At 43.7% G+C, this 23,040-nt stretch overlaps 1 protein-coding gene and 1 pseudogene across 1 annotated transcript in view; both read right to left on the bottom strand.

Moving 5' to 3' along the window:
* LOC126027457 (cytochrome b5 type B) overlaps window positions 1-14,276 on the bottom strand; it is a 35,554-nt gene extending 21,278 nt beyond the window's left edge. Inside the window, exons 1-3 of the mRNA XM_049786478.1 lie at window positions 14,047-14,276; window positions 1,560-1,688; window positions 709-738 (exon numbers count right to left, since the gene is read on the bottom strand). Coding sequence (XP_049642435.1) covers window positions 709-738; window positions 1,560-1,688; window positions 14,047-14,208 — 321 coding nt within the window. The 5' untranslated portion in view covers window positions 14,209-14,276. The remainder of the gene's footprint in view (window positions 1-708; window positions 739-1,559; window positions 1,689-14,046) is intronic.
* A 684-nt stretch (window positions 14,277-14,960) lies between these two features.
* Window positions 14,961-15,061, bottom strand: LOC126029257 (uncharacterized; annotated as a pseudogene).
* Window positions 15,062-23,040: the final 7,979 nt, after the last annotated feature.

Below are 23,040 nucleotides of genomic sequence, written 5' to 3'. Positions count from 1 at the left end.
CCGGCAAATACGGTATATATTTTTTCCAACACAGAATTAATTTTCACTGTATTATTCATTTAATATGAGAATCTGACATGGTTATTTTTTGCAGTGGAACTCAGAAATTAATTTCCTTCAAAACCATATGGGGAATGTCTTTAGAGTTTCAACATTAAAAAAAAAAAAAAAAAACAGGGGCCGGAGAGATAGCATGGAGGTAAGGCATTTTGCCTTGCATGCAGAAGGTCAGTGGTTCAAATCCCATCATCCCATATGGTCCCCTGAGCCTTCCAGGAGCGATTTCTGAGCATAGAGCCAGGAGTAACCCCTGAGCACTGCTGGGTGTGACCCAAAAACCAAAACCAAAACCAAAACAACAAAAAAACAGAAGTTTGAACAAAAAGATTTCATGCTATTCATTTTTCCTGAGATGATACTAAGTTCAAACGCCAAAAATACAACTTTTGCTTTGGGAAAAGGTAAATAATTCAGTTAAGATAATTTTTTGGTGGGGAGGAGGGAGATCTGGGAAATTGGTGGTGGGAATGTTGCACTGGTGTAGGGGGGTGTTCTTTACATGACTGTAATCATACAACTATAATCATATTTGTAATCACGGTGTTTAAATAAAGATAATTATAAAAAAAGATAATTTTAATGCAAATCATTCTATTTGAGTAGACAGAAATAAAAACAATTGAAACACAGAAATAGAAGACATCTTACCTTGTTACCACCCTCAGGTTTAAGGTCATTCTGTTAAAAGAAAACAAATACTATCTTAAAACACAGTCAAATCCTCACTACGAGTTTAATTCTAACCTAGGATTCTAAGACTATACTCAAAGTAAGGAATTCCTTTGAGAGACCTGAGGATTGGTAGAAAGTTATGCAGGCCCCCACACCCCTTCCTCTGTCTCTGAACCTACCAAGATCCCTTGTTAGAATCACATAATTTTTTGTCTGATGCCTTTTTATTTTAATGCCATACCCAACAGTGCTCAGGATTTACTTATGTCTCTGCACTCAGAGATCACTGCTGGCAGTGCTCAGAGAACCATACAGGATGTCAGGGACCAAACCTATGTCAGCCGTGTGCAAGGCAAAAGCCCTACTCAAGCACCCTAACCAAAAGCCCTACTCTTGCTCCAGTCCCTGAATCATATAGTTTTAAAAGTTCATAGGGGCTAGAGAAATAATATAGCAGGTAAGACATTTGCCATGCATGTAGCTGACTTGGATGCGTTCCCTGGCACCCCATACACGGTAGCCTGAGCCCACCAGGAGTATGATCTCTGAGCATAGAGCCAGCAGTAAGCAGTGAGCACCATAGTTAGCAAGTCACTTGTAGCAAGTAATCTGCAAGAACAACCAAACTACTATTTAACATAGAAAAATTATTAATCATGTTACAAAATAAACATATGTAAATAAAAATAATCCAAATCACATTCCCTTAGCTTTCCATATGTGTATCACTTTGTAACAAAGAAGTAGTATCTTAGCACAGTAAGGCTAGATGATTTAAAAGAAATAATTCACTCCCTGTTAATGTTCTGTTAAGTAGAAGTTCTTACCGGGTGCACATCACCAATATAGTACTGCTTTAGCATTTCTCTGGCATCTGAGGAGTGGCCCACATCTTCAAAGCTTTCACTCGCATCTGCTCCAGCTTGTTCCAGCAGAACCTCCTCTCCACCAGGATGCTATAAGAATAAATACTTAATAAATAGGTGTTGGGGGTCTCTGAAAAACAGACCAATGTCAGCTACTTAACCCTCCCCATCTCTTCCTCATTTGGGAGTGAAAGATTCTTTGTTTTGGGGCCACACCAAGGGCTTACTCCTGGGTTCTGCACACAGTGGTCATTCCTGGCAGGGCTCAAGGTGCACTGGGGATCCAACCTGGCTGGTCATCTGAAAGGCAAACACCCAATCTACCCACTGTAATATCACTCAAGCCCTTTGTCCTTTCTCTTTTTTTCCTTCCATGGGAAGAACAAAACTAAGTGACATTTTATGCCACCAAACAAAATGCAATGGAAATAACCTGACTTTATTTTCAAGGATATTCTGGTCCCAAATAAGTAATACAGGTTTACTGGTGAGGAAACCTAGAATACTGCCCAAACTGAAAGATACTCTACAAAACAACTAGTCTTTGATCTCCCAAAATATCAAGATCAAAAAAGTCAAGGAAAAACTGAAGAATTGTTCCCAAATGACAGATGCTAGAGAGAGGACAAATGGAACTAAGTGTGCTTTGGTTAACATTATTGAGGCAGCTGCAGAAATCCAAATGAAAACTCTAAGGGAAAAAAACGGCTTATGGAATTCTTTACTATATTCCTATAACACTTTTCTAAGTTTGAGATGGTCTCAAAATAAAAAGCTAGGGGCCTGAGAAATAGCAGGTAAGGTGTTTGCTTGCATGTGGCCATCCCAAGTTTGATCCCTGGCATCCCACCAGGAGTGATCCCTAAGTACCTAAGTGTGAAGCTAGAAATAAGCCCTGAGCACCGCTGAGTGAGGCCCAAACCACCACCACCACCAAAAAAAAAAAAAAAAAAGAAAAAGAAAGAAAGAAAAAGAAACACATTTCCTGACATAAATACTCAATATACATTAAAAAATAACTAGCGAGTTTAGAATCTATATATTTGACACATCTAAGAAAGGAGCACATTCAGCAGTGCTCAGAAATTACTGTCTTAGCAAGTTGTTTCCAGTGTCCAGAGACCTCAGGAAACCATGCGGTGTCATAGACTGAACAGGAGGTCCCCAGACCTAAATTCATAATTACTTTAAAAGAGGAGTAACACTATTGTTTTTAAAGATAAAACTCAGGGTCGAAATAGTGGTGCAGCAGTAGGGCGCTTGCCTTGCATGCAGCTGACCTAGGACGGACCAGGATTCGATCCCCCAGCATCCCATATGGTCCCCCAAGCCAGGAGCAATTTCTGAGTTCGATTAACCCCTGAGCATCACTGGGTGTGGCCCAAAACAAAACAAAAAAAAAAAAAAAAAGAAAAAAAGGAGAGACTAATTGCTGGCAGAAATATAGCTACAGTTACCTGAGAATAATTCTCTCTGGTTAAAATGATACAAGGAAATAGTGGGTGCCACTTCTGTATGGGGTAGATGCGACTTGCATGTTCAGTTCTATAACCAAGTACAAGTGACTCTTGACTACAAATTAATCTGTCCTGTTTACTATTTAAAAAACTAAAGTGGTGGAGCCAGAGTGATAGCACAGTGGGTAGGGCATTTTCTTTGCATATATCCAACCTGGGTTTGATCCCTAATATCCCACATGGTCCTCGAGCACACCAGATATAGTTCCTGAGTGAGAATCCAGGAATAATCCCTGAACAACCCCAGGTATAGCTAAAAAATTTTTAAAGACTGGAGAAAATAAAGAACTAAAGTGGATATAAAACTGAGAAATCAGAATAAGATCTGTGGACCATACCAAGGGCAATATCCTGACTGTTATTTTGTACTACAGTTCTGCAAAATGCTATAATGGAGGTATTACTTTCTATAACTGCATAAATACCTATATACTAAAACTTCACAGCATCTCCGGAGCCCTTCAGCAATGATCCCTGAGCAGAGAGAGGAGTAAGTCCTGAGCACAGCTGGTTGTGGCCCAAAACAAAAACACATCAAAAAGAAAAAATCTTCACATGGCTCACAACATGCCAAAAAAGGAAAAAGGGCCAAGGCAAGAGTTAAGTGTGCTGAACATGTACTTCCCATGCAGGAGGCTTTGGGTCCAAGCCCTGACACCTCATGGTATCCTGAGAGCCTCCATGAACAACTCCTGGGCAGAGAGAGGAACAGCCGCTGAGCACTGTTGAAGGTGGCCCCAAAAACCAAATTGAAAAAAAGAAAACATATTCTTTTTTTTTTCTTTGGTTTTTGGGCCACACCCAGCAGTGCTCAAGGGTTACTCCTGGCTGTCTGCTCAGAAATAGCTCCTAGCAGGCACGGGGGACCATATGGGACACCGGGATTTGAACCAACCACCTTTGGTTCTGGATTGGCTGCTTGCAAGGCAAACGCTGCTGTGCTATCTCTCCGGGCCCAGAAAACATATTCTTTAAATGAATGAGTAAAAAGAATGCTATGTCTTAAAAAGAATTCTGATACATGCTCTATATGTACAAACATGGAAGAAGTTATACTCAAAGAAATAAGTCAGGGCCCGGAGAGATAGCACAGCGGTGTTTGCCTTGCAAGCAGCCGATCCAGGACCAAAGGTGGTTGGTTCGAATCCCGGTGTCCCATATGGTCCCCTGTGCCTGCCAAGAGCTATTTCTGAGTAAACAGCCAGGAGTAACCCCTGAGCATTGCTGGGTGTGGCCCAAAAACCAAAACCAAAAAAAAAAAAAAAAGAAATAAGTCAGCTACCAAAGAACAAATATTACACAAATACTTTATATGTGATACCCTGACAGACAAATTCAAAGTAAGAAAGCAGAATAGTGATTATCCGGGGCTGGAAAGAGGAGGCAATAAAGTTACTGTTTGGAACTGGAGTGATAACACAGTAGATAGGATGTTTACCTTGCACAAGGCCAACCCAAGTTCAATCCCTGGCATCCCATATGGTCCCCCAAGCCTACCAGAAATAATTTATGAGCACAGAGCCAGGAGTAACCCACTGGTGTGCAACCCAAAAAAATGTTATTGTTTAATTGGTATTGATGCAGTCTGGGAAAATAAAAAATTCTAGAGATGGGTAGCAGGAGAGATTGTACAGGGGTAGGGCTCTTGCCTTGCAACGCAGCCAAATTCAATACCCAGCAACCTATATGGTCCCCCAAGCAGTGCCAGGAGTAATTTTGTTTGTTTGTTTGTTTGTTTGTTTTGGGGGCCACACCCATTGACGCTCAGAGGTTACTCCTGGCTATACATTCAGAAATCGCTCCTGGCTTGGGGGACTACATGGACGCCAGGGGATTGAACCGAGTTCTGTCCTATATTAGCACGTGCAAGGCAAATGCCCTACTGCTTGCACCACCATTCCATTCCAGCTCCACCAGGAGTAATTTTTGGGGGGAGGTTTTGGGTTTTTTTGGGCCACACCTGGTGACGCTCAGGAGTTACTCCAGGCTATTTGCTCAGAAATTACTCCTGGATTGGGGACCCAGATGGGATGCCAGGGGATTGAACCACGGTCTGTCCTAGGTCAGTGGGTGCAAGGCAAACGCCCTACTGCTTTCGCCACTGCACCTACTCCACCAGGAGTAACTGCTAAGAGTACTGCCAAGAATAACCTTACACACATCACGAGGTGAAGCCCCAAAACAAATGACAACAACAGAAAAGGCAAACTATGTTCTTTATCTTACCAGAATAAAGCAAAAAAAAGAGTACAGCAGTTAAGATGCATGTCTGTACATGGATGTTCAATCCCCAGCACCTCATATGGTCCTGAGTAAACCAGAAGTGATCTCTGAGCATAGAACTAGGAATGAACTCTGAACACGGATGGGTGTGGGCCAAAAACACAAAAGAAAAGGTGAGAGAACTAAGGCACTTCCTTGTGCACAGCAGTTAACCCTGGTCCAACCTGTCCTCTGCACTGTAATATGGTCCCCCAAACACTGCCGGATGACCTCTGAGCAGAGAGCCTCCTGGAGCTCTTATGCACTGTAAAAATCCCTCACCCTGTGCATAGAAAAGCTAAGCCTATATTCCTGAAACTAATATAAATCAAACTTCTACTTTTGTCTGAGTCAAAGTAAAACGAAACCAGAAGAATTTGGGGGTTTATCCTAAGTAATCTAGACTGGTTGTCTTCATTATTCAAATATATTAGACAATTTCTCCTAGTATCTGCTTGTTTTAGGGGGTTTGAAGGAAAAGGGATTGGATGAGGATATTAAGCACTATTAGAAAGAGGAAGAAAGGGGCTGGAGTAGTGGCGCAAGGGGTAAGGCGTTTGCCTTGCCTGGGGTAGCCTAGAATGAACCACAGTTCGATCCCCCAGCATCCCATATGGTCCCCCAAGCTGGAAGCAATTTCTGAGCACATAGCCAGGAATAACCCCTGAGTGTCACTGAGTGTGGCCCAAAAACCAAAAAAGAAGGAAAGGGAAAGGGAAAGGAAAAGGGAAAGGGAAGGGGAGGGGTGGAGAGGGGAGGGGATGGGAGGGGTGGGGAAGGGAGGGGAGAAAGAAAGCATGTTATAATAAAGAAAATAAAAAGGAAAAATTACTAGTAGAAAACAGTATTACCAGAACCAGAGCAATAGTAGAGTGGGTAGGGCACTTGCTTTGCATGCAGTCAATCTAGGTTCCCCATCTAGACCCCAAGTCCTGTCAGGAAGTGATCTCTGAGAACAGAGGCAGGAGTATTACCAGATTACTTAACTCTATGGAAAAGATTTAAGAGACAAATGGGCAGAGAAGAGAATGTGAAGGATAAAATTTAGAATAAAAATGGCTTTGGATAAAAAATGACAAGACATTCTTTGTAGGTGAAAAGTCCATAATGATGTAATAAAAATATATATAACAATAGAGATACACTGAAGACTATGTGACTTGAAAAAATGAAATCTAGAAACATTATGTAAAATGCCAGAGGCTGCAAAATCAGTATGGGTGAAGTAAAAAGGAACCATTTAGCCAGGGTTAGCATCATTCTTCATCAAAATAAGATATGGCAGTTAAAATTCTGGGAGTGGCCAAAAACAACTTCCTAAAAGAGCCTAATAGCAAAGGAACATAATAGCCCTGGGAGTAGAACAGAAGGAAACAGGGCTCATGTACAGTATTTACATTTGGATTAGAATAAGCCCAGTTAGATGGGGAACTAATATCAGAAAGGGTGTGAGTTTGGCAAAGTCAAGAGTCTGAGGTTCAGGGCTACAAATCCAAACAGAAAGTGACACCCGAATCTTCCTCAGAACAGGCCTTTTTAGTACCAAGTCCCATAATTAATTCAACATCTTCGTGGGAATTACGTATTATAGTTCTGGTGACTGCCAGGAATTTTTCTACCAGAGGGTTCCTGTCCTTTTTACAGGGAAAAAGAAAAAATAGAGGGGGCCGGGTAGGTGGCGCTGGAGGTAAGGTGTCTGCCTTGCAAGCGCTAGCCAAGGAAGGACCGCGGTTCGATCCCCCGGCGTCCCATATGGTCCCCCCAAGCCAGGGGCGATTTCTGAGCACATAGCCAGGAGTAACCCCTGAGCATCAAACGGGTGTGGCCCAAAAACCAAAAAAAAAAAAAAAAAAAAAAAAAAAAAAAAAAAAAAAAAAAAAAAAAGAAAAAATAGTATCCCTTCTCTAATCAAACAGAGAAGAACCCCTCCACCCAGCATTCCAACAATTCCTGGGGTATGAGTATTGCCCACACTGGGAAAGACTATAAAAGCTCCAAAAGAACAGGGCGGAGCGATACCACAGCAGTTAACGCATTTGCCTTGCATGGAACTGACCCTGGTTCCATACCTGGCATTCCATATAGTCCTCGACTACTGCCAGGAGTGAGTTAAATTTTTGTCTATGGGGCTCAGATACACTTAATCCTAGCCACAAATTCAGTGCTTGCTCTTGGTGGTAGTGGGGATTGAGCTTGGGTCTTCTGCATACAGAGAATGCAGTGAACTCTCCCAGTGAACTCTCTCTCTAGCTCTGGATGTTACAGTTTTGTCTTATTTCCGGCCTTCCCCTAGGATTAAGCATTGGGACTTCTCTAGGAACTATAGTATCCACAAGCAAGGATTTTTGTTTTTCTTGGTATGTCTTGGTCAAAAATGAAATCTGTACCCAGTTCCAGAAGAGGCCAGCATTATAGTACCAATCCACCCATTTATATTAAAATTGAAAGGTGCTGTAAAAAAAAATAATAATAGGGCCTGGAGAGATAGCACAGCAGTGTTTGCCTTGCAAGCAGCCGATCCAGGACCAAAGGTGGTTGGTTTGAATCCCGGTGTCCCATATGGTTCCCCGTGCCTGCCAGGAGCTATTTCTGAGCAGACAGCCAGGAGTAACCCCTGAGCACCGCCGGGTGTAGCCCAAAAACCAAAATAAATAAAAAAATAAATAATAATAACCCTACTCTATAGCTAAAAATAAACAAAAAAATATACCACAAATCTGCAGAGAAAGTAGAGCAGGTTATATGGTTGCTTTGTACAAGGCCAACCTATATGCCATGCCCCACCCCCTCCCTGGCCTGGCCACGTATGACCCAAAAACAAAGAGAAAAAAACATGTAAATTTTAATGTAATGGACATAGACTACTGAATCAGACTACTCAGTTCAAACCCCACCTTTATCCTTAGGAATTTGTGAAAACTGTCTATGCCCATTTTTCTCATCTCTGAAATAGGCTGCTCGAGTAACAAATACGAGGGTGGGAGCAGTGGAGCAAGCGGTAAGGCATCTGGCATTGCCCGTGCTAACCTAGGAAACACCTCGACTTGATCCCACAGCGTCCCATATGGTCCCCAAGCCAGGAGCAATTTCTGAGCGCATAGCCAGGTATAGCTCAGGTAGCTGAGCGTCACCAGGTATGGCCCAAAAAGCAAAAAAAAAAAAAGAAAAAGAAAAAGAAAAAGAAAAAAGTAACAAATACTGTCATTATAGATAAAGCTTAGCCAGGAGTGATGCCCATTTAAGTGCCCAATCTGAGCATCACTGGGCATGACCCAAAACTTAAAAAAAATGAACTGAAACCAAGGTTCACAAAATCTTTTTTATTACCCTAGCTAAAGATGTATTTTCCAGCTAATGTCTTTTTCTTTTTTATTGGATTTTGGATCACACCCGGTGGCACTAAGGAGTTACTCCTGGCTCTGTGCTCAGAAGTCACTCCTGACAGGCCCAGGGGAGCATATGGGATGGTAGGATTCGAATCGGGGTCCATCCTGTGTTGGCCGCCTGCAAGACAAACACCTTACCGCTGTGCTATTGCTCCGGCCCCTCTAGTTAATTTCTTTTTTTTTTTTTTTTTTGTGGGTTTTTTTGGGGGTCACACCTGGCAGTGCTCAGGGATTATTCCTGGCTCTATGCTCAGAAATCGCTCCTGGCAGCAGGCTCAGGGGACCATATGGGATGCCGGGATTCGAACCGATGACCTCCTGCATGAAAGGCAAACGCCTTACCTCCATGCTATCTCTCCGGCCCCACCCTCTAGTTAATTTCTTAAAACTATTATCATAGTTCTGAACTACTAAACAGAAGAAAGAATAATTACTCTTGTATGGCTTTTCATTCACAGTTTTAATAGAGTAAACCAATACCACGGGTTTGAGAAGGCAAAAATCAATCCATTAGAATAAAGAAAATTCAAATAAGGGACTGGAAAAAGAGTACATAAGGAAGGCACTTGCCTCACATACAGCTGACTCTGGTTCGATCCACAGCACCACAGATGGTCCCCAAGAACTGCCAGCGGAAACTTCTGAGCAAAAAGCCAGGAGTTGCCCCATAGCACCTCTGGGTGTGCCCAAAAAAAGGGTGGGAGTTTTCCTTTCATACAGCCTCTTTGATTTGAATCTCTGGCACTTCATATGGTTCCCAGAGCAGAGCCAGGAAAAATCCCTGACCGCTGCTGAGTGCACCTCAAAAACCCTGTCCCCAAAAGATGATTCATTTATATTAATAATTCTAAATATCGAGGCCAGAGAGATAGCATGGAGGTGAGGTGTTTGCCTTTCATGCAGAAGGACGGTAGTTCTAATTCTGGCATCCCATATGGTCCCCCGAGTCTGCCAGGAGCGATTCCTGACCATAGAGCCAGGAGAAACCCCTGAGCACTACCGGATGTGGCCCAAAAACCAAAAAAAAAAAAAAAAATCACATTCAAATTATAGGATCATACTGTAATCATATGCCTTAGTATTTTTTACAAAGCAATATAGAGATACAAGATTAGGGTTAAGAGGAACCCAAAGTAACTTTTTTGAAGGAGGCCACATCCAGCAATGCTGAGGGATTCTTCCTGACTCTGCACTCAGCACTAACTCGTGGGGCTCAGGGGATCATATGGGACACCAGGGACCAAATTAAGAACAGCTGTGTACAAGGCAAGCACCCTACCCGCCATACTATCATTCCGGCTCCCCACTCACACCTACCCACACCCAGGTATCCCCATCACTGGCAAAGTAACTTTAGATTAGAAAGAGAAACTAGGGGCCCGGAGAGATAGCACAGCAGCGTTTGCCTTGCAAGCAGCCGATCCAGGACCAAAGGTGGTTGGTTCGAATCCCGGTGTCCATATGGTCCCCCGTGCCTGCCAGGAGCTATTTCTGAGCAGACAGCCAGGAGTAACCCCTGAGCACCACCGGGTGTGGCCTAAAAACCAAAAAAAAAAAAAAAAAAAAAGAAAGAGAAACTAGGGGTCGGAGAGATAGCATGGAGGTAAGGCATTTGCCTTTCATGCAGAAGGTCATCAGTTCGAATCCCGGTGTCCCATATGGTCCCCCGAGCCTGCCAGGAGCAATTTCTGAGCATGGAGCCAGGAGTAACCCCTGAGCACTGCCAGTGTGACCTAAAAACCACAAAAAAAAAAAAAAAAAAAGAGGGAGAAACTAATGGAGGTACCCTGTGTTGTGGAATAGTGACCTTTCAGACCTGCAGGGCCAGAGTTCCACTGTCATCTTTAACTCCTTCCTCTCCTGATAACATAATTTCACTGGCTCTACCATCACAAGAAATTCCAAGATGATGTTCCACTGGGGCCCACTGCTACCACCATCTCTAGCTGTAGTTACTAAGTTACTACTGCAGTCTTCTAACCAGGCTCCTCAATTTTGCCCTGGCCTCCTTCAGTCTCAAATGCAAGCAAAAGTGATACCATTGAGTTCCTTGTTCCAGAGGCTTCCCACCCAGAAAATCTAAATCCTTCCTAAAAAACACATACATGCAACACTCAGCTCCAACTTCACCATCATTCTAATTCATCTACTCTACAGTATGGCCTACTAGGGCCTCCAAACTCTTCCTCAAACACACTAGACATTCTCCTACCATAGGCCCTTAAACATTCCTCTGGGAATGTGCTTCCTGCAGATATCCGAGTGGCTGATTCCTCTAACTTCTCTCAGGCCTTTCGTCATCTTCTTAACAAAGGTTTCACAATTGAAATCCAACTCCTCGTCCTCACACCCTTACCTTATACACCTCTCAGTCCTCTTCCCAGCTTTGTCTTCCAAGCAACTATTACTAGATCCAACATAGCACATGTTGTCATTATTTACTTTACTTATTGTCAGATTATCAGCGCCAGAAGGGCATAAAAGTTTATCCATTCTCCAGTACATAGAAACAGTATTCAACACACTGTAAACACTAGGAAAATACTTGAATAACTGAATGAACAGACTTGGGGATATGAACAGGAACAGACACTAAAGAAGAGGTAATGACCAAATGTGAGGAAAGAGCTATGGTTCAAACTCTTGACGTCCTGGCACACCTGCAAAGTCTCAAGACTTCATCAGCTGATCTAGGTTATTCACCACTCACTGATAACCATCCCGTACTATAGGTACTCTATGTTCCTTCTACACTCATTATTTGTAATTACCCAAGAAGCGATGGGGAAAATGAAACTACAAATGAAAACTAAGATTGCCTTCCCAACACAAAGTGTGCTTTATCCTCCTAATGAAACATATCATGAGGCAAACATGAAAAGACAGAGCTACGTCCCCAAATTTAAAGGTCAGCACTTCCACCCACCTCCCTTCTTCCCCAAATGTAGAATGTTCCAGTTTTGTATGATTTGGTAGGTTATTTTTGGGAGCCTAGGAATGCTATTAGCATTAATTTATATGGAAAAAAATCTTTAGCATTGCCAGACCCCCAAAATAACCTACCAACTCATAGCAAAGAACATTCTATTCTCAGACAGCAGGGAAGATCTGAAATGCTATGTAGAAGAGAAATCAAATCCAAATGACTGCCACAGATCAACTGAGTGAATCAATTCTCTGAACTTGTATCTCATATGTGGGATGTAAGTCACATCCAAATCACACTTAAATCTTTTTGTGGCTTTTGTTTGTTTGGTTGGTTTTTCGGGCCACACCCGTTTAATGCTCAGGGGTTACTCCTGGCTAAGTGCTCAGAAATTGCCCCTGGCTTGGAGGGACCATATGGGACGCCTGGGGATCGAATTGCAATCCCTCCTACACTAGTGCTAGCAAGGCAGACACCTTACCTCTAGCGCCACCTTCCCTGCCCCTTTTGTTTGTTTGTTTGTTTGTTTGTTTAGGGGGCACACCTGGCAGTGCTCAGAAGATACTCCTGGCTCTGTGCTTCTGGAATTACTTGTAGTGATCCTTGAGGGGCCAGATGCAATAATGGGGATGCAACCCAGGACAGCCACATGCAAGGCAAATGTTCTACCCTCTGTACTATGGCTCTGGCCCCCGACCCTGAATTAGTTACAGAAGAAATTAAATACTCTACCCTTTTATTTTTGATTGGGAGGCAGTTTGGAGCCATACCCAGAAAGTACTTCGGGGATCACATGTGATGCCAGGAATTCGAAACAGAGTTTCATAGTTTCAAGTTTGCAGGAAACCAGCTGTGATGACGTGCCCTATCTCCTATATTCTTTCCAGGCCTGTCATAGCACTTTAAAAACCTAAAATGCCATATAAATTCAAATGAAAAAAAACTACAAAATTCTATGCATATTCATTTATTGGCTACTAGGAAGATTTAAACAAGATTGGGGGATGGGGAAGGTAGTTGCTTTAGATGCTGCCAACCATCACATCTGATCCCCCGAGTTCCAACAACAGGAGTGATCCCTAACCATGGGGCCAGGAGTAAACCCTGAGTAAAGCCAAGTGTGAACCAAAGACTGTAATAATAATAGCAACAACATTTGGCAGGGACAGAAATGTAGTTCAGTGGCAGAATACATATCCCTTACATATGTGAGTCCCTGGGTTCAATGCATAAAACTTAAAAAAAAAGCCCTTCCAGGGCAACTGTTAGGATTTAAACATTTTTATTGACTTATGAGTCAGGATGCAGAAATGTCTCCCCTAGGCTCAAAGTGAAGAGAAAAACTAATTTACCAGTCCACTTGATTCAAAGAAAGAATAGTTACACTGTTGGGTTACAAAATCACAATAGTATGCAAGAGTTCCAACAATGGTTACAAGATTTCTAGTGGATTACTTCCAATTACCTACTCGGAAAAAATTATACAAAGAACATGTACTATATATTCATACACATAACATGGTGCCTCCAGGATGCAATGGTGGAGGGGAGAGATGACCTCAACGTGAACTTTTCCCAGGGAAGTAAAAACCTCTTCTTTTCTTAACTGTGGTTATGATTACCAGGGTAAACACTTGGTCAAGACTTACCAAACTGTTGGAGATTTCAATGGGTCCAATTGACAACTCAATAAAGTGAAATGAAATCGTTCTGCTGGCTCCTCGAGCTTAATTTTTATTTAGTTTTTTAATTTAAAAACAGCCCACAAAACTCGATTACGCAAGAACTCCCAACAGTGGAGGCCTGAGAGAGAGCACAGCGGTAGGGACATTTGCCTAGCATGTGGCCCACCCAGGACGGTCCTGGTTCGATTCCTGCCATCCCATAGGGTCCTCGCTTGCCAGCAGGTGTAACCCCTGAGCATTGCTGGGTGTAGCCCTCAAAAAAACAATCAATAAAATAAATAAATAAAATTGCTTAGAAAAAAATAAAGAATTTCAGAGAGTCCCTGCCCGATGATGGATCCATTCATTCACGACCTTCTGGCCCCAAGGTCAACCTTTCAGTGGGGGCGCTAAAGGGGTCAAAGGGTGAGACCCCCTGATCCCCCCCCAAAAAAAAATGGGCTGACCCCTGGAGAGCTGGGTCAAGGGAAGGAGTCAGGGGAAAGACAGTTAAGTAAGTGGGCGATCTCGTGTACACCCCACTTCTCAGTTTCCCTTCTCTGGCCTCCAGGGCTCGGCACGTGGCGGGGCGCTGGCCTGCCCAGGCCCCGCCTCGCATCACAAGCCCTCCGCCCAGCACCCCACTTCTCCAGCCCGACCCCCGGCCGCCCCCACCCACCTCCCGGGCCCCACCTCATTAAGGAAGCGGGTGACATCGTAGACGCGCCCGTGGATCACCAGCCAGATCTCCTTCGCGGAGTTGCGCTTCTCCACCTCGCTCAAGCGATAGTAGGTGACGGGCTTCTCCTCCCCTCGCCCCAGCCCTTCGCTGCCGCTGCCTTCCGGAGCCGCCATTAGGCCCGAGATTGCTGCTTTCCCCGCTCGCTGGGATTCCAACGCGGACTTCCGGGAACGAGATGCCGTTCTCGGTCCACCACCCCACCGGCTTCCGTACCCGTAAAGGTTCCGTTGGTCGCTCCTGGCAACAGCCAATCGCAGCCCAGAACAGAACCTCGTGCGTTTTCCTTTCGACCCATGAAACGAGGGGCTCGGTTTTTTAGTTCCCGCCCACTCTCGGGCCAGCCCTGCAGGGAGACCTGGTTCGAGTTCCAAGTTGACCAATCAGAGCCAGCCATCTCTAAAACTCGCCAATCAAAAGCTAGGATTTTTTTTTTTTTTTGGAACGAGGAGATTAGAGATTAGTGGACAGGTGTCACTTGGGCAGAGGCTTTGGCTGAGATTTCCTCAAAGTAATGGGAGGAAGAGGCCATTCTTGACCTCTTTCTTCTCTTTCCTAATCTGTGGTCCCCTCCTGAGGCCCACCAGGCCAATGTCCTCCAACTAGTATTTCAGTCTCAGATTTACTATGTCACAGTCAAGACTGTGATCTAGTGGATTCTGCTAGGGAGAAATCAAAAGGTTCTTTAGTTGTTTTAGTTTTTTGGTGTGGTGTGGTGTTTTGGTTTTGTTTGTTTTTTTTTTTTTAATTAAATCACCATGATTTACAACTTAAAGTTATTCATGATCAAGTTTCCAGCATACAATGTTTCAGCACCCATTTTTTTTTTCGCCAGTGTCCATTTCCCTCCACCAATGTTCCCAGTTTCAAAAATAGGGAATGCTTCACGAATTTGCGTGGCATCCTTGCTCAGGGCCATGCTAATATCTGTATCTTTCCAGTATTATTAGTAATTGTGCTGCTGAGAATTTAACCTGAGGCTCCCCCACATCACGCCACATGCACTCCAGTACTTTGACCTATCTCTTTGACTCAGGTTATGATATTTTAATTAATGTTTAATTTTCTGATTTAGAATTTCAAATAGGTAACTTGAAAAATATTTAAATGAACTGTAGTTTGGGGAAGAGGAGCATAGTGCTTATAGCAGGCTCAGATACCAAGTGGGGAAGTGGGGATTGAACATGGATCAACTACTGCAAAGAAAATGCCATATCCCTGCACTCTCATGTGTGTGTGTGTGTGAGTGTATATGCACACACATAATTATATATATATATGAATATATAATACATTTTAGGGCTACCACCCCTGAACTATTCTTTCCCTTTTTTCCTCTTTATTTCCTTTTTTTTTTTTTTTTTTTTTTTTTTGGGTTTTGGTTTTTGGGCCATACCCAGCAGTGCTCAGAGGTTACTACTGGCTCTGCACTCAGAAATCACTCCTGGCAGGTTCAGGGAGCCATATAGGATGACAGGTCTCGAACCCAAGTAGGCTGCATATAAGGCAAATGCCCTACCAGCTGTGGTATCACTCTGCCCCCCCCTTTTTTTCTTTTGGGCATTTGGCTCACACCTGCTGTGCTCAGGGAATACTCCTGGCTCTACTGTGGGATCACTCCTGTCAATGGTGCTCAGAGGATCATATGTAGTTCAAGACTTAAACTCAGGTGGGCTGCATGCAAAGCAAGTGTCATATTTGCTGTACTATCTCTTTGGCCCCTTCTTTATACTGTGTGTGTGTGTGTGTGTGTGTGTGTGTGTGTGTGTGTGTGTGTGTGTGTGGTTTTTGGGTCACACCCAGCATTGCGCAGGGGTTATTCCTGGCTCCAGGCTCAGAAATTGCTCCTGGCAGGCACGGGGGACCATATGGGAAGCCAGGATTCGAACCGATGACCTCCTGCATGAAAGGCAAACACCTTACCTCCATACTATCTCTCCGGCCCCCTTTCCATATACTTTTAAATTTTTCATATTTTATTTCTCCCATATATTATTATTATTATTATTATTATTATTATTATTATTATTACTTAAAACAAACCATTTCCATAGGACAATACCAGTGTAAGCTTGCCTTACACATGGCCAGCACCAGTTCAATTTCTGGCATCACATATAGTACTCATCACCTCCAGGTCAGGAAGCCTTGGTTCTAAGCCCAGTGCCATTCACTCCCTGAGAACTTCTGGGTGTAGCACCAAATAAAATAAAATAAAACAAACAAGCAAACAAAGAAGAAATACCAATATTGTCAAAGAGCTGAACAGACTAGAAGATATGTCAACCAAATGCAATATAATAGCTGATAATGGATTGTAGAACTGGAAAAACTGGCCACATCTAGATAAATTCATAGTCCAATTCTGATTTATTTCTCGAAACAATGGGAGCAGAGTAATTTAAGATAGGACAATTATGGGAAATGGAGGCAGGAATATTCCAAACTCTCTATCGTGATTCAACTCTTCTAGAAATCAAAAACTCTCCAAAATTAAAAAGGTAACTTTGTGGGAAGGGAGTCTCAAACAGTGTTCAGGGATCAGTGGGCCATATGACCAGACTATTCAATGCTCAGGCTCCATGATTCTGGAAGTCACCCTGGTAAGTATTTGGAGGCTTCCAGGGCTACACTTTATGGTATTTAGGGGCCCTTGTGCACCCACTGCATGTGCTCCTAAATGCTGAGTATTTCCCTGATCCCACATGGGTTAATTAAGAGAGGAGACAGTGGTACCACTCATAGCTGTGTTCAGGAACTATACCAGTTCAGTGCTTGGGGGCTGCTCCTGGCCAAGCTACACAGAGCCAGAGATGGAACCCAGGCTTCCAGCATACAAAGCACATGCTCAACCTTTAGAGCTCTCTCTCCATTCCACTAAGATTTTCAAAATCCAAGTAAGGGTGTTGAATCTCATCAGATACTATTTTATACTTCTATTGATATGAAAATATAATTTTTCTTTAATTTTGTTCATATGGCCATGACATTGAATGGATTACTTTGTATTCTTTTTTTTTTTTTTTTTTTGTGGTTTTTGGGTCACACCCGGCAGTGCTCAGGGGTTATTCCTGGCTCCAGGCTCAGAAATTGCTCCTGGCAGGCATGGGGTACCATATGGGGCACCGGGATTTGAACCCATGACCTCCTGCATGAAAGTCAAATGCCTTACCTCCATGCTATCTCTCCAGCCCCCGTATTACTTTGTATTCTTGGATGTGATGTTAGTCCTTTTTACACATTGTTGGGTTCATTTTGTTTCCTTTTGGATCTTCTCATCTATATTCACAAGACATTCTAAATTCATGAGAAATTTCTTTTCGCGGACCCGGAGAGATAGCACAGCGGCATTTGCCTTGCAAGCAGCCGATCCAGGACCAAAGGTGGTTGGTTCGAATCCCGGTGTTCCATATGGTCCCCCGTGCCTGCCAGGAGCTATTTCTGAGCAGACAGCCAGGAGTAACCCCTGAGCACCGCCGGGTATGGCCCAAAAACCAAAAAAAAAAAGAAATTTCTTTTCGCGCAATGTAGAGTTTTCCCTCCGGTTCTTTGACTTTAATGCTAACAATAATAAGAGCATTATTTATAGCTGCTATAAATGGAGACCCATCTCTTTTTTTTTTTTTCAAAAATTCTCAATTTTATTCTAAAATTCTAAATTCTTTTTTTAAAATATATTTTTTACTTAAGTAGCATGATCATAGTTGGATTACAGTCACAAACAATACACCCCCCTTCACCAGTGTAACATTCCCTCCTTCCCCCTTTCCATCCCTGCCTGTATTCAAGACAGGCATTCTACAGTTATTTGTTTTTAAGTTCAGTAAATTGTTTTTATTTTCCTTAAAGGATACACGTAAAAAAATATAGTAAAGGTGTGATAGTGGCAATCGCCGTTGTTTGCATAGGTCCAGAAAAATGGGGAAAATGGAAAAAAAATCCTCGACCTGATTACAAAAAGGCCTCACCCCAGAAGTTTAGAGGCATAAGACCGACTCTGGGTTCCAGGCATACCAATCTGTCCAACCCGAGTCATTCTCCGTGGTCCCTGTGAAACTTTTTCACACTTTAGTTATTGTTGGTATCAGATTCTTATATTTAAAGATTCTGAATTCTGTGCATTTCTTTCATCGATGTCAGGCTGATGTGGAGCATCCTCTAGTTTCAGCATACCATTAAATGTGGAGCGATCTGCCCTGCAAGCAGGCTGTTGCTGAGTCGTCTGGGTGTTGAGAGCACTCTTTGAGAGACCCAACTCTTAAAAAAACTTAACATGTTTTGGAAGGAGGGGGCACATTAGACAGTGCTTAGGGTTTACTCCTGGCTCTGTGCTCTGGAGGGACTCAGACTCCTGGAGGGACTCAGACCATACTTGGAGATGTTGAAGATTGAACTCAGATCAACCACCACTCACAAGGAAAGCCCCCCTACCTGCTGTACTATATCTCCATCCCGGAAATTTAACTTTCATTTTTTTTAATTTAAAGAAAATGCATCACATAGTTGATATAATTGATCATAATACATTTGTTTTAAGATAAGGGAAAGCAAAGCTATTAAAAATAGAAAGAGGGCCGGAGAGATAGCATGGAGGTAAAGCGTTTGCCTCTCATGCAGAAGGACCATGGTTTGAATCCCGGCATCCCATATGGTCCCCTGAGCCTGCCAGGAGTGATTTCTGAGTGTAGAGCCAGGAGTAACTCCTGAGTGCTGCCAGGTGTGACCCAAAAACCAAAAAAAGAAAAATAAATAAAATAAAATAGATGAGAAGGAAAAAGAAAGAAGAGAAAGTTCGGGGGCCAGAGAGATACACAGTGGTAGGATGTTTGCCTTGCACGAAGCCAATCCAGGACAGACAGTGGTTCGAATCCCGGCATCTCATATGGTCCCCTGTGTCTGCCAGGAGCAATTTCTGAGCACAGAGCCAGGAGTAATGCTGCCGGGTATGACCCAAAAACAAAATAAAACAATACACACACACACACACAAAAAAAAAAAAAAAAAAAAAAAAGAAGAAGAAGAGAAAGCTCAGTAGCAAATATATTCATGGAAATTCTTGTATCTCCAATAAAGTCATTAATACAATAGCAGAACCTTTAGTAAGCTTTTCTTTTTTTAAGATAAGAGATAAAAAAAAAATAGAAACTTAACTTTCTAAGGGAACATTGGCATTGACCACACAAGAGGGTTTTGCTCCTGGGGTCATACCCAGTTGTAGGGAGCTTCTTAGAACAGACAGAATACTTAGTTAAAAGAGCTTCAAGGATTAAACATTTAAGGTCATCTTATATCCCACCTGCAGGCAATCTTGAGAAATTACTTTAGCTCACCAAATAGAGAGCCATAAGCAAAACAGGTAGCCTCAAGGATTAACTTGTATACCCTACCTGCCAGAGATAGGCTCCATTATCAGTTTATCCTGACCTAGAGATAGATCTCATTATCTGCATATTATTTCACTTGCTAATGGATCTTGTTATGCCTGTTCTATAGGTACGAGCAGAACTATGCCCACAAAAAATATATATATAAGCCGGGCCTTGAGTTTCAATAAATTGGAATTGGGTTCAGACTTGGCTGAAATTCTTTTCCCACTTTTTTTTTTTTTGGAGGGGGGCACACCTGGCAGTGCTCAGGGGTTACTCCTGGCTGTCTGCTCAGAAATAGCTTCTGGCAGGCACAGGGGACCATATGGGACACCAGGATTTGAACCAACCACCTTTGGTCCTGGATCGGCTGCTTGCAAGGCAAATGCTGCTGTGCTATCTCTCCGGGCCCCTTTTCCCACTTTTGTCTGACTCCGTGTCTGTCTTTGTCTGTCTGTCGTCATGTCTGTCTTTGTGTCTTTGTGTTTGCGTCTCCCTCCAAGAAAAAATAACCATACCTTAACTGGGGTGTCCCTGCAGGAAGGGCACCCACACCCAGTGGTACTCTGGGGTTACTTCTTGCTCTGTACTCAGGAATTACTCCTGGCTCTTGGGACCATATGGGATAACAGGGATCAATCATACCCAGGTTGGCCACATACAGGAGGAAGTGCCTACTGCTCCAGCCCTCTCCCCTATATAAGACATTTTTAACATGAACATTTTAGTTTTTATCTTTTTACAAATCAAAACCCTCTCCCTAGGTTATTTATCTCCAAAAACAGTTGGCTTGTTGTGTAAAATGCTGCTCCAAGGGACATGTTATTTACCTTGTGAGTGCATATTATACTAATATTGGAATTGAGGCAGGAAGAAAACATTGCATATTGCTTGAAAAACAGCAAGAACCTACGATTCTGCCTGCTTCTTTCAGATGTCAAACAGACCTCTCACTGTCTTGGGAGCGAGGAAGAATTCCTGTCTTGTTCCAGAAAAGGAATGCACAGAGAGGGCTCCCCAGTGCACTCTTGCTTTTCTCAAGGTGGTACATCTCCAGGTCTCCTGGAAACCTTTCATCTTTCCTGGCCAGCAGGAAGGCAAACCCTTGAAGCCACCACAGTGCAGTGTTCTCTTCTTGCTATGGCAAGGCAGGGGGGTGGGGAGCAACCAACATCAGAGAAGCTGAGGAAACAAAGCTTCCTTGGAACCAGGAATTCCTGTTCCCTGGGGAAGGATTGCAGTGAGAGCTCCGCTGCCAGCTTCTTCCCAGTGTACTCCAGGCCAGTCTGCTCCTGTGCACTGCTGCTGCCAGGGCTGTAAACGTTTCCCAGGACAAGCTTGAGTCTTATGCCAATATGATGCAACTCCCACGAGCCCAGCCTGATTTCTAGAAGAGAAAGAACCCCTGGACTGATTTTCTGAACTTGAGAACACTTCATTGGAGATTGTTTTCCCCTTTCCTGTGTGGTTGTTTTAGCTTTGTTTTTGTTTGGTTTGGGGGAGGAAACACTTGGTGGCACTCAGTGCACTTTTACTTTTTTTTTTAAAAAGGTGGAGTGTTGTATTAAATAATTAAAGATGGTGGTGGATGGTGAAGGATAGAGGCCTTGTCCTTAGGCCCTGGCCACGTGGCTTCATCCCCCATCAATGGGCGGGTCTGGGGTCCAGGAAAGCGAAGGGTATTGAACTCACTCACAGGCAGGCATCAGGAAGCATCAACTTTATTCATACCCTATCCACCACACGTGTGGCCTCTATCATAACCTTATAAGCAGTTATTCTTAGCTACCCTGCATCTTAACTCCTTTCAGCCATCTTCCCTTTGGGCTCCATGCTGGTCAAAGACCAGAAGCGCCTGCCAGCCAAAAGCCCTAATCCCCTCTGGTCCATACCTTATCTACCTTTTCCAAGACCCCTCCCAGGAATGGGCGGGGTCTTGCAAGTAAGGTCAAGTTACCTAGGGAGAAAGGGTGGGGGATGAGGCTTCAGTGGAGGATGATTGGGGTTTGGGGTCATCTCCAGTGGTACCCAAGGGTACTCCCAGCACAGTTATGGGGGTTGCCTGCAGTGCTCAGGGGGCCCTACACTGTTCCTGTCACAAAGAGCTATGTCCCCCACATCAGCAAGGCAAGTGTTCTGTGACTGGGCTAGACCCCCAGCCCTAGTTACTTTGTTTTCCCAATGAAAATATATGCATGCATGTACATATGCTTGTACATCTAAAAACATACATATGTGTATGCATCATTTATGTACTCAAATCTTTTGGTTGGGTGGGGGGTTTGGGCCACACCCGACAGTGCTCAGAGGTTACTCCTGGCTCAGAAATCGCTCTGGCAGGCTCCAGGGACTATATGGGATGCTGGGATTCGAACCACTGTTGGTCCTGAGTTGGCCGCTTGCAAGGCAAACATCCCACCCCTGTGCTATCTCTCCAACCACTGTACTCACCTCTTAAGCCACATTTCCAAGCCCCACTTAAGTCTTTCCCCCCCATTTTTTTTTTTTTTTTTTTGGATTTTGGGCCACACCCGGCGTTGCTCAGGGGTTACTCCTGGCTGCCTGCTCAGAAATAGCTCCTGGCAGACACGGGGGACCATGTGGGACACCGGGATTCGAACCAACCACCTTTGGTTCTGGATCGGCTGCTTGCAAGGCAAACGCCATTTTTTAAAAAAATTTTTGGGTTACATCCCATGGCACTTATGGATTACTCCTCCTGGCTCTGCACTCAGAAATCGCTCCTGGCAAGATTTGAACCATCATCTGTCCTGGATCTGCTGTATGCAAGGCAAACGTCCTACTGCTGTGCTATTTCTCCAATCCCTCCCCTCTTTTTTGAGGGGTGCTGGAAACTACTCCCAGCTTGGAGCTCAGAAGTTGCTCCCAGAAGAGTAAGAGGACCAGGTAGTCCTGTGAATCCAACCCGGGCTCCCTCATACAAAGTTCATGCCTTGGCCTCTTGTGCCATCTCCCTGACCCCAATTTTATTTCCTTATTCTCTACCACTCTCTTCCCTTTATTTTGCTTTTAAAAAAATAATTGAATCGGGGCTGGAGAGATAGCATGGAGGTAAGGTGTTTGCCTTTCATGCAGAAGGTCATTGGTTCAAATTCTGGCATCCCATATGGTCCCCCGATCCTGTCAGGAGAGATTTCTGAGCGTGGAGCCAGGAGTAACCCCTGAGCACTGCCGGGTTAGACCCAGAAAACAAAAAACAAACAAAAAATAAAAAAATAATTGAATCATCGTGAGATACAAAGTTATTCATGATTCTCTTCCCTATTCATACAAAGTGTCATTTACTACTTACTTTGTTCTTTCTCTCTCTTTTTTTTTTTTTTTTTTTGTTTTTGGGCCACACCCATTTGATGCCCAGGGGTTACTCCTGGCTAAGCTCTCAGAAATCGCCCCTGGCTTGGGGGGACCATATGGGATGCCAGGGGATCGAACCACGTTCCTTCCTTGGCTAGCGCTTGCAAGGCAGACACCTTACCTCTAGCTCCACCTCGCTGGCCCCTCATTTACTACTTACTTTGATCAAGTTGTTTCATTCACTGAGTTTCTCTGACCTCATCCCTC

This window comes from Suncus etruscus, chromosome 14 (assembly GCF_024139225.1).
Source record: "Suncus etruscus isolate mSunEtr1 chromosome 14, mSunEtr1.pri.cur, whole genome shotgun sequence".
Taxonomy (NCBI): Eukaryota; Metazoa; Chordata; class Mammalia; order Eulipotyphla; family Soricidae; genus Suncus; species Suncus etruscus.
The sequence above is the reverse complement of the archived record's forward strand: the minus strand, read 5'-3'. Positions and strand labels throughout refer to the sequence as shown.